Genomic DNA, 12,029 nt, shown 5'->3' with positions numbered 1-12,029 from the left:
ACAGAATTAGTATAATAGAGTTAGAATAACTGTATTCATGTAGCTAGTATGGATACGAATATTGACAATATTATTTTTTCATACCAGTGTTGTCAAACAAACGATGATATTTGGCTTGACAATGACAGTGGTGTAAGATATATGGTAATTTTTGTCATTTTGCAATCATCTATTTATTAGTCTCCATAGGCAGAATGGTTGTCTATCCCCAATTATGTATATGAATAAGCCCACATAATTGTCATGAGGTTTTGTGCATGTTTCGGCCAGCAGAGGGCTCCGCTCGAGCTTGTCTAGTGGTAGCTTCACGCGCTCACGGTAGTAGTTATCGCGCTAGGCTAGCCTGCAGACTGACAAATTCAGCTGAGACGGGGCTGAGCGTCAGATGTAGAAGCCAAGGGGAAGAGAGAAGGCTGGAGACGGAGACGGGTTGAAAACCGTACTTGTCAAGTTCTTGGACCGACGGTGTAAGGCGCCGCACATGAGCTCTACAACGATTCAGAGGAGTGGGGAAAGTGGCGTAGGTGTAACTTAGTTAGCTAACTATCCTCAATTCATGAAAATACTGGCCAAGTACCCTCAGAAAGTTGTAACAACTTGTGAAGTGTTCAATTAATACGACACACAAGAAAACTGTTTCCAATATTGCAGTTGCTAGCTAGCTAACAAGCTAAATCTAGCTAGCTAATGAAGGATTTCGAGGTGTCAACCGAAAGCGAACATGGGTTATTATTAATTGGTTTTTACACTTACTGATAATTTCTAAATAATATTTCAAATCTATCTTAAACAATGTGAAGAGGGGTTTGTTCTCTGCCCAGTTCATTTTATGGATAAAGAATCGGACATGAAAAATAAACAATTGAATGAAAGTTAAATCAGGGTCCATATCATTTGGATCAAAAAAGAACATAATATCAGTCTCTCAAATTAATATTAATTGTCGTTTCTTTTAAAATAAAATATTCTAACTCGCTCCAAAATCTTCTGACATAAGAGCAATCCCAAAATAAATGGTCAAGAGTTTCTGGGTCACAACCACAAAATACACATTTGTTATCAATAACAATTTTTAATCTGTGTATAATAAAGGTCTTTCTATGGTAGATTATATGAATGAGTTTGTATGATACTTCTTTCACCTTATTAGATACACAATATTTGCCAGACAACAGCGATACTTTGTTCCAGTTCACTTGTCCTAGGGCTGCATTCCAGTATATTTTAGCAGAGGGAATAGTAACGTCTTGACATAGTTTTCTTATATACATGTTATTACATTTATAGTTTAAAATGTTAATTCCTTCTAGCTGTATTGAGGTTACAAAGAAAGCATGGAACAGGGGGAGACGAAAAAGAATCCTGAATCATCACCAGACACAGGTGAGTTACTGTCAAAATGCATAGGTAGCTTAATAATTATGTAGACAAAAAACGTGCTACACTCGCAATAACATCTGCTAACCATGTGTATGTGACCAATACAATTTGATTTGACTCTGCTAATCAAACTCAAGTCAAAAAATAATTTCCCGAAATTTCTCACTCTGTGGCGCATGTAGAGGATAGTGCTTTAGCGCCCTCATGTGGCGACCAAATGGACAGCACAGGTGATGCGAATTTGGAGTCCATGTCGTCATGCCAGGATATCAACATGATGGATCAGAAGCTAAGACCCATTGAACAGCAATTCCAGGACCTGCTGATTAAGGCGGAGGAGTTTCAAACAAACCTTTTATACAGGTAACGTTAGAGTTAGTTAGGAAAGTTGTTAATGTAGTCTAAGATAATGATAGGTAGAGGTTAGGTGACTCAATGAATAGTGCAGCTTGACTATGCAATTACATCTAGTAGGGTTTCAAGTTATTGTTTATTATTTATCAAAGCGATTGAAGTAATGCATAATGAAGCCCTGTCCTGTGACATAACCGTGTGTGTGTGTTGTCTGCAGGAGTGACATTCTGCACAAGGAAAACTTTGCTTGCGTGGTGCCTACTTTCCTGCGGACCTGTCAGCCCTACTTCACTTACCTGGAGTCGACCGCTCGCAGCTCCCTGCCCCAGCGCACGCCTCTACCCATGTACATCCGCTCACGAGTAAGAGCCTCGAAACTCAACCCTACTCATCTGAATCTGGGTAGGACAAAACTGTCACTCTTTATTGAGTAACAGTGTCCGCTCTATCCTCAATTCATGCACCTTGGTTGGAAAGTGAGGTAGCGGCTGTGATCCCTTCCCTTTGCACTCTTTATTGATATTAAATGTATTCTACACTTCAAACCAACATAAATGTCTCTGTGAATCAACTCTGGATAAGAATATAGGCTTATGAGAGGTTTGAGAACTAATAGAGAAGGATCAAGAGAGATGTTGTAGACTGAGAGTGGTGTGTATTGAGTAAGTGTGTGTATTTGTCTGTCTGTATTTATGTGTTTGTCTATCTGTCCAGTTGTTAGACTTCTCCCAGCAGCTGTGTGCGAGGCTGGAGCAGCTGGTCTTGACCTATGCCTCCTTTGACTTTCTCTCTCTGGAGGAGGCTGAGCCGGCCAGGTACTGTATTTACCAGAAGAGGCTGGTTGGAGGAACTATTGGTGGATGGGCGCATTGTAATGTCTGGAATGGAGTAGACGGAATGGAGTCAAACATGGGGTTTCCATATGTTTGATGTGTTTGATACCGTTTCATTTATACCATTCCAGCCATTACAATGAGCCATTCGTCATAGCTCCTCCCACCAGCCTCCTCTGGTACTTACAACATAACATCTGAAGGCTGTGAGCCACCACAAACACACAGATGCACATACAAATGCATATCGCCGCTGTCGGGTAAAAACCTAATCTCCAAAACATATACTTTTCAAGAAATTGAAAAAAACTCCCATATTAGACTATTTTTAACAAACATTCAATTTCGAAATTTCTGAAGCTGTTTTGAATACATTTTCTTGGTCCTAGAGTCATGAAACGTTCAGATTACGTTGAGGAGAGTTAGTGCTTTTAACACGATTTTAGTTGCAAGGTTTTCATCAGACAGCGACGATATGTACCAACACCTACTTGAATACCTGTATTTAGATCCACAAATGGAACATTTGGAGTATGACCCAAATATATAGAGGACAGATGCTTGGACTTGTCAACCCTTATTCTCATTCGTCTGACATTCATTCCACAATCCTTCATCCAACCATTTATGTATCTATCATTCTCCCTCTCTCTCCATTCCAGTATCTCCCATTTCTACATTGGCAAGTGTCAGATAGACCGTGTGGGGCTGTCAATATACAGGTACTGTCGTCTAGCCCCGTACCTGGCTGGGGTCCACACTGGCCTGTACAAACGCATGCGCTGGAATGTGGAGAGACCCAGCGAGAGCCTACAGCAGGAAACGTATGGCGAGAAGGAGGGACATCCAGAGGAGGACAGGCCAGTAGCAGGGAAAGAGCGAGCCACCGAGTAGTGAGTGAGAGAGAGAGTGGGGGGTGGTAGAGAAAGGGTTAAAGTAAGGCATAACATGCCAATAAACAACCATTGTAATATTAGTGCCAAGAGAACTTTGGGACTCATTTGAACTGAGATGTTCGATGACAATGTACATTTTGGAATTCAGGCCTAAGAACAGTCAATCAGATGGCATCTCTCACTGCCTCTTGTGTGACTGTGTGTGTGACTGTGTGTGTGTGTGTTTCTCGAGCAGCTACTTCCTGTGCTACGAGGAAGTCCCCGAGGAGCCTCCTGAGGGGGGCAATGGAGAGGGTAAAGGGGAGACGGTTGCTATAGGCAATGTGGTCAAGATGTGGTCAATCGGTCAGTGGGTCCAAACGCAGCCTGAACCCATAAAAGATGACATCTACGAATGGTACAAAGTCACACTCAGATCGCTACACAACACTCTTTCATCTTTGACTTGTTTAAAGAGTACTTAAGAGTAACTTTTCTCTGCATACATCAATGATGTCGCTCTTGCTGCTGGTGATTCTCTGATCCACCTCTACGCAGACGACACCATTCTGTATACTTCTGGCCCCTCTTAGGACACTGTTAACTAACCTCCAGACGAGCTTCAATGCCATACAACTCTCCTTCCGTGGCCTCCAACTGCTCTTAAATGCAAGCAAAACTAAATGCATGCTCTTCAACCGATCTCTGCCCACACCTGCTCGCCCGTCCAGCATCACTACTCTGGATGGTTCTGACTTAGAATATGTGGACAACTACAAATACCTAGGTGTCTGGTTAGACTGTAAACTCTCCTTCCAGACTCACATCAATCATCTCCAATCCAAAATTAAATCTAGAATCGGCTTCCTATTTCGCAACAAAGCATCCTTCACTCATGCTGCCAAACATACCCTAGTAAAACTGACTATCCTACCGATCCTTGACTTCGGCAATGTCATTTACAAAATAGCCTCCAACACTCTACTCAGCAAATTGGATGCAGTCTATCACAGTGCCATCCGTTTTGTCACCAAAGCCCCATACACTACCCACCACTGCGACCTGTACGCTCTCGTTGGCTGGCCCTCGCTTCATATCCGTCGCCAAACCCACTGGCTCCAGGTCATTTATAAGTCGTTGCTAGGTAAAGCCCCGCCTTATCTCAGCTCACTGGTCACCATAGCAGCACCCACCCATAGCACGCGCTCCAGCAGGTATATCTCACTGGTCACCCCCAAAGCCAATTCCTCCTTTGGCTGCCTTTCCTTCCAGTTTTCTGCTGCCAATGACTGGAACGAACTGCAAAAATCACTGAAGCTGGAGACTCATATCTCCCTCACTAGCTTTTAGCACCAACTGTCAGAGCAGCTCACAGATCACTGCACCTGTACATAGCCCATCTGTAAATGGCCCATCCAAGTACCTCATCACCATATTATTTATTTTGCTCCTTTGCACCCCAGTATCTATACTTGCACACTCAGCCTCTGCACATCTATCACCCTAGTGTTTAATTTGCTATACTGTAATAATTTTGCCACTATGGCCTATTTATTGCCTCACCCCCCTTATCCTACCTCAATTGCACACACTGTATATAGACTTTCTCTATTGTATTATTGACTGTATGTTTGTTTATTCCATGTGTAACTAACTGTTTGTTGTTTGTGTCACACTGCTTGCTTTATCTTGGCCAGGTCGCAGTTGTAAAGGAGAACTTGTTCTCAACTAGCCTACCTGGTTAAGTAAAGGTGAAATGAATAAACATTTTAAAAAGTACCGTGTGTGTGTGTGCGTGTGCGCGCGTGTGCGTGTTCATTCCAGGGTGCTGTGCTGGGTTCCACAGGCTGGGTACCACAGGCTGTTGTGTCTGGGAGCGGAGGAGCCCTCTGCCTGCACTGCTACTGACTGCCTTGTGGGGGTGTTGTTTTCTCAACAGAGCCCAGTGGCAGGCCCCAGTCGTCAAACAACATAACAGAGACAAGCCACTGTTCTAGTACTGCCTTTGGCCATAACATGTTCTCGTTGATTAAAGGATTTAACATGACTTATTGTTAGTTTTACATTGTGTTATGTTCGGCTAATGTTTTCAACTCTAAGTAACTATTGGGAAGGACTTTAAGGACTGAGCAGTGACATAGCTCTGGTTCCTACTAGCCAATGTTTTCCTTTTGGTTCCTTACGTATTGTATAAAAACTAATATCATTTATAAAGACAGCAAGTTTTATTACCAATTCCCTACCAGCTAGTGATACATTTGAACTGTATCTGATGTCTGTTCATATTCAATGTTTTATTGAGCAGTAATGTATGTTACTGTATTGTGTGGTTGTTGGAAATCATTTTGTATGACGTTAAGAATAAAAGTATTGACCTGTCATTCATTTGCATGGGAGCGTTACTTTATGAAATAAAACAATTTATTGAAAATAAATGATTGTGTTTCATTAAACAAAAATATTTTTATATTTTAAAAACATGGGGTCTCAGTACTGTACTTAAATTGTAAATGATTTGTTTGTAAACAATGGAGTAAATAGCCAACTGACAACTAGGCACAACTAGGCAGAATGAAGACCGTTTTGTTTCAGAATACTTTTCCTTGCCGCAGTTATTTTTTGCTCACTTGAACCATCTAGTGGTGACATCGCAATGTCTTACAGTGGGCTCTAAAATTACTGGCACCCCTGACTGGCAATGCACAAACAATACTTAAAAAAATAATTATAGAGAAACTCAAAATACCAACATGTGAAAAATACTGTACTTTATTAATGTTTTAATGGAACCCACCAAAATAATTTATTGATTTAATTAAAAATCAATGTCCTCCAAATCAAGGTTTCACAATTAATGGCACCCTTAAATATTATTGTAAATAACATCTACCAAAATTAAACCAGAAATTAAATTCCACTTATTTAAGTTTATCTAAGTGTTAAGGAACTATATTGAGCCATTACATCACTTCCTTTTTCACTAGGGTATAAAAATGAGGTAACGCACATGCAATATCCCTTTGTCTTCCAACACCATGAAGAAAAGAACTGGCAGTTCAAAAGGAACAGATGGTCGTAGACCTTCATAAATCTGGTAATGGCTACAAGAAGATCCACAAACGATTGAATATACCACTGAGCGCTGTCAGAGCAATTATTTAAAAATTCAAAAGATATGGAACAGTTGAAACCTCACGGGTAGAGGACGCAAATGCATTTTGCCCTCCAGGATAGGGAGGAGGATGGTGAGAGAAGCAACAAAATCCCCAAGAATCACTGTGAAAGAATTGCAGGCCTTGGTGGCGTCTTGGGGTCACCAGGTTTAAAAAAGCACCATCAGACGCCACTTCCACAACCACAGGCTCTTTGGAAGGGTTGCCAGAAGAAAGCCCTTAATGACCCCAAGACAGACGCAAGCGCTTAGAGTTTGCCAAACATCATTTAAATTATGATTGGAAGAAGGTCCTCTGGTCAGATGAGACCAAAATTGAACATTTTGGTCAGATATAGCATCGGCATGTTTGCCGTCGAAACAGAGATGCATACAAGGAGAGGCACCTCATACCCATGGTGAAATATGGTGGTGGGTCAGTGATGTTTTGGGGCTGTTTTAATTCCAGAGGTCCAGGGGTACTGGTTAAGATTGATGGCATAATGAATTCCACCAAGTATCAGGCAATTTTGGCTGACAATCTGGTTGCCTCTGCCAGAAGGCTGGGACTTGGCCGTATGTGGACTTTCCAACAAGACAATGACCCAAAACATACCTCAAGATCCACACAGAAATGGTTCTGTGAAAACAAAATCAATGATCTGCCATAGTCATCTCAGTCGCCGAACCTCAATCCAATCAAAAACCTGTGGGCTGAGTTGAAGAGGGCAGTTGATAAGCGCAAACCAAGAATGTGAAGGATCTTGAAAGGATCTGCATAGAGGAAAGGTCCAAAACCCTCCAAATGTGTTCCTTAACCTTGTCAAACATTACAGGAAGAGACTCCATGCTGTTATCCTTGCCAGAGGTGGTTGCACTAAGTACTAAATGAGGAGTGCCAATAATTATGAAACCTTGATTTTGGTGAAATGTATTTTGTATTAAATAAGTGTATGATTTTGGTGGGTTCCATTGAAACAATAAAGTACAGTATTTCTCACATGTTGCTATTTTGAGTTTCTAAAGTTCTATATTTGAACATGCTATACTTCTATATTCATACACATATTCTGAATTCAGACTGCTATAATACAGCACTCGTGTTGGTTGCATTGCTTGATTGTTTAGCTCTTATTTAGGATTTAGTTCTAGCACAGTTTTGAAGTTTTTAGTTGAGTTTTCTGTAAAGAAATACTTTCTAGCTTACTGGTCTCCTGGGGATAACTTGGAGCAAATATGAATGACTCTACATCCATCCAAGGGTCTTCTTGGGTCGATTGTTACCTTGATGAGCAGGTAAGTTTGCCATTAATTATACAATAGCTCTCATGTGTATATGCATCTGTTTTGATGTTCTCTTTTAGTATTTAATACATTTTAGTATTTAATACACATCCATTATAAATCTGTGATATCCTGAACAAAATGACATTGTCATGGCCATAAAATAAAATGTCCTGTGTGATTCCACTGCTAATATTAAACTCCTACTGTGTGTACAGATGCTGAAGGTGAAGGGTCGCCAGAGACTCCATGAGATCGAGCAGGAAGTTCATAGAGAGCTGAGTGTGACACCAAGCCAATGTCACCAGCCTCTAGTAGAGGTATACTCATACTTTTCCATTCCCTAAACTATAGTTCACCATTGCTACCACCCACATAGACTGTTTATTTACCTGTTATTGCACCTTTAGTTCACAAAGTACAGTATGAACACAACAGTATGTTAATACTGTACATCACACAACAGAATGAACTAATGTCTTCTTCCTCTCTTCCATCTGAAGGTAACCATGGAGGGGCAGCAGCTCCTGACTGACAAGGCCAAGCCATCGATTCCTTCCCATGAGCCTCTTGGTTCTGCAGTTCTGATGAGTGGCGGCACAGCAGATATGCTCTCAGAGAAACAGGCCCAACCTGAGATCAGGTCAGCTGAGATGCTCCTGATGGAGTTCCTCAGCCAGACTCAGGTGGAGATTCCACAAGAGGTCAGGGAGGTCATGGACAGCCTGCTGGCAGATGGAGAAGCCCAGGAGAAGAAGGCTGAGGTCCTCGTTGCAAACCTGATCCTCTATCCTCCCTCATCCTCCGAATTTTGTCATGAAGGTCCTTGAGAGCCAGGTAGACAAGGTAAGACTGGATCCTTTATTCGTGCATTTTTGTTGTATACTACACTCTTAAAAAAAAGGGATCCAAAAGGGTTCTTTGGCTGTCCCCATAAGAGTACACTTTGTAGTTCCAAGGTATAACCTTTTTCGTTTCCATATAGAATCCTCTGTAGAAAGGGTTCTACCTGCAACCAAAAAGGGTTCTTCAAAGGGTTCTCTATGGGGACAGCAGAAGAACCCTTTAAGGTTCTAGATAGCACCTTTTTTTCTAAGTGTAGTACTATACCTGTACATGTAATAAGAAATACACTACAAGACGTGATAGGTAGTAAAGACATTACAATGCCTCTCTTTCTATTCTATGTGAAGGAGAATACGGTTGAGGCCCTTGACCTTAGCACATGTCCCATACTCCAAACGGCCCTCACAGACACTGAGACCACGGTGAAGACTGCATACAAGATCATGCTGAAGCAGATTATGGTACTTGGTTCCACCGTCAAGCATATCATCACCCAGGTGCTTCTTCAAGTAGATCCCCAAGCCTTTCAGGGCGGAGTCTATTTGGAGACACTTGTTATCATCAACGACACCCAAGCTCTTCTGTGGTCTATTCCCTGGGTCGAGGTCACTGAGGAGGAGGAGCTGTCTAACGGTCAGCAGTGCATTGACGCTTATGAGGTGGCTAAGGCTGTCATCAACAACCTGGAGCAGGTGCTAAGCCCAAAACCTGTGCTGGCGAGAGCACTAGGAATCGGGTCACACATCTTGACAAGGTGCATTGTTCATCTCGTAGGTCTATGCATTGCTAAGACAGTGCCTGTTATTTATGCTGCCAACGAAGAGGAGAGACGTATTAGTCAGAATATGGTGAACATTTTCTACCTGCTAGATTTATCATTAGCGGAGAACTATTCAGTGACTTCGTAGTGAAGTTTATTGTAAAACTATATCCAATGAACGGACACGGTACTAAACAGCTTGACCAACAGGCTCTGCTCTTACTGGTCGTTAAAATGGCCTCAGTTGCTTTTAACATCTTGAGGAAAATTCCAGGAATGTCTGTGGATGAAAAGCTGTGCCCCCCCTTATGCAACATGAGACAGACAGTGTTACATCAGTTTGGCACGACAATCAAAATAAAAAAACTGGTTGCCATGAAAGGCACGGTGATCATCTCCACCATCCCCAGCGCTATCCGTGAGGGGATCCTGATGGTGTACAAGGGCATCAGTGACATCTATCTGCTTCAAGTCCTCGGCCCACAGTGTCCAATAGCTAGGAGCTGCGAAGAGGCTATGGAGAGCAAGCTCTTTGCAGTAGCCCTACCCGAGGACCTTAGGAAGACCATCTACAATCACTACGGGTCCCGGGTTGGGAAACTGGCGCTGTTCCAGAAGGCTTTCCCCCTGAATGACCACATCAAGTTAGAATACATCCATCGTGTTTCTCTGCCTCGTTCCTCCAACAGAGATGTAGTCTGGATCAACCCCAAATACTTTGTTGCGGACGACGATGAAGAGGTTGTAACATCAAGCAACACAATGCCTGATAATCCTCTTGCTCTCGACGTCAGTCAGGCTGCCTTTTTGAAGCAGTTCCCACAGACTGATGTTTTCGAGTCAACCACAAAGGACTGTGGAAAGCCTGTGCAAGACCAGGCTCAGAAGGAGACAGAGAGGAACAAACCAAAGGTGACAAACCTTGATATTGTTCCTGTTATTCTTGTCAGGAAAGAATTTGACTCTGTCTTCCCAGATTCATGTACAATCAAGCAGCAATACGGTTCATGGGAAGACGTCCCACTTTGCAGTGATATGGTAGAGCACATACATATCCAGGTTCAGAAAGAGGTGTTGAAATACCAAAACCAAAGACTGTTCTTACGCACTCTGAAGAAGCTCAACGATGAGCCAGACAAGATGGGCAAATCCTTAGAAGACGTCTCACTCTCTATCAGGAGCAAGTACTTCAGGACTTTCCATGAGTGGCCATTGGTTAAAGCCCAGCTATACCCAGACATACGGTCTCTGCTGGTCTGCGATATCATGGTCCGAGAGGTCATGGCTCACCTGAGGCCTACCTTGAGCTTTGCCAAGGACACCAAGAAGGGTGATGACCGGCCATACTACATCAACATCCCGGTCAAGAGAGAGACTAGCACCCCGGATGATACAGGTAGAACACTGTTACTGTTGGTGTGGTACATTCAGAATCAGGCCTAGTCTCTTGTAAATTAATTGTATTCCACAATGTTTTTTCATTCACAATTTCACGACAATATCCAATGTAGAGTAAACAGCTACATGTAACAGTCAGCTAACCAGTTGGACAAGAATAACTTGAACTCTTCACTTCCGTTCAAATGTCCTATCTTGTCACATTTTCATGTCCCCTAGACAAGACCAAGCTGGAGCTTTGCTTTGAGAAAGCCAGCGCTGACAGAATGAAGATTACTCCTCACCCCACTTGAGAAGGTAAGCTACACTGTATTCTGTGTTGTCTCATTGATAATATCAGTCAATTTGAATGTTGTCTGTCCTGTGCTGAGCTGCAGCTTCAGCATTGAACGGTTGCTGATGGGGATGGCTTCCTGAGGGTTTTTTTTCCACCACAGGAGGCTTCTGAGGGGAGGGGGGCTAATAATAATGTCTGGATTGGAGTACCTGGAATGGCATCAAACACATGGAAACCATGTGTTTGATGTGTTCGATACCATTCCATTGATGCCATTCCAGCCATTACTATGAGCCCGTCCTCCCCAATTAAGGTTCCTGTAATTTCGACTCACCGACACTCTTTGTTCACAGGAACCCAAACCCTTCTGGATGAAGGGATGGATGACAATGATGGAGGAGGAAAATAATAAAAAGGAGAAGGAGAAGAAGGGTTGCGGCTGGTTCTGGGGTTTGTTTTGCCGTAAGAAAAAAACTGCGAAAGAATTGTGGATGGAGGATTGTCGCAGGCGCGGATACTAGAAATCACATCCACACAAACCAAACGTATGGACACACACATTTACACGGAGGCAGATATAACAACAAAGCCTACCTCAGATCCCAAACAGACAACATGTGTGGCCTGTCTAATAGCATGTCTTATCTTCCATTTTGGGATACAGGATGTGTATTTATTGCTTACCAGAGGCTATGTTGGGGCGGCAGCGTAGCCTAGTCGTTAGAGCGTTGGACTAGTAACCGAAAGGTTGCAAGATTGAATCCCCGAGCTGACAAGGTACAAATCTGTCGTTCTGCTCCTGAACAAGGCAGTTAACGCACTGTTCCTAGGCCGTTATTGAAAATAAGAATTTGTTCTTAACTGAATTGCC

The 12,029-nt window shown here is 42.6% G+C and overlaps 1 protein-coding gene and 1 long non-coding RNA gene across 3 annotated transcripts; both read left to right on the top strand.

Annotated features, from left to right (window-relative positions):
* Positions 1-343: 343 nt before the first annotated feature.
* On the top strand, positions 344-5,877 carry LOC115208728 (UPF0575 protein C19orf67 homolog). Of its 2 annotated transcripts, none has more exons than XM_029777046.1 (8): positions 344-524; positions 1,311-1,383; positions 1,563-1,743; positions 1,952-2,096; positions 2,449-2,549; positions 3,230-3,460; positions 3,699-3,860; positions 5,267-5,877. In XM_029777046.1, the coding sequence occupies exons 2-8, from the start codon at positions 1,335-1,337 to the stop codon at positions 5,415-5,417; spliced, it is 1,020 nt and encodes a 339-aa protein (XP_029632906.1). In that variant the 5' UTR covers positions 344-524; positions 1,311-1,334; the 3' UTR covers positions 5,418-5,877. The 2 variants fall into 2 exon arrangements, with proteins under 2 accessions (XP_029632906.1, XP_029632904.1); XM_029777044.1 differs by having other exon boundaries at positions 345-520.
* A 5,211-nt stretch (positions 5,878-11,088) lies between these two features.
* Positions 11,089-11,632, top strand: LOC115207134 (uncharacterized). Its single transcript, XR_003880927.1, has 2 exons — positions 11,089-11,178; positions 11,512-11,632. It is a non-coding gene; the product is annotated as an uncharacterized LOC115207134 (long non-coding RNA).
* Positions 11,633-12,029: the final 397 nt, after the last annotated feature.

The sequence above is a fragment of the Salmo trutta genome, chromosome 14, assembly GCF_901001165.1.
Source record: "Salmo trutta chromosome 14, fSalTru1.1, whole genome shotgun sequence".
Classification (NCBI taxonomy): Eukaryota; Metazoa; Chordata; class Actinopteri; order Salmoniformes; family Salmonidae; genus Salmo; species Salmo trutta.
This window is presented reverse-complemented; position numbering and strand designations above follow the sequence as displayed.

Coding starts and splice junctions, on each gene's coding strand:
- LOC115208728 (XM_029777046.1), top strand. CDS start 1,335: ATGGAACAGGGGGAGACGAAAAAGAATCCTGAATCATCACCAGACACA. Junction 1,384..1,562: donor TGAATCATCACCAGACACAG/GTGAGTTACTGT, acceptor TGGCGCATGTAG/AGGATAGTGCTTTAGCGCCC. Junction 3,861..5,266: donor AAAGATGACATCTACGAATG/GTACAAAGTCAC, acceptor TGTTCATTCCAG/GGTGCTGTGCTGGGTTCCAC.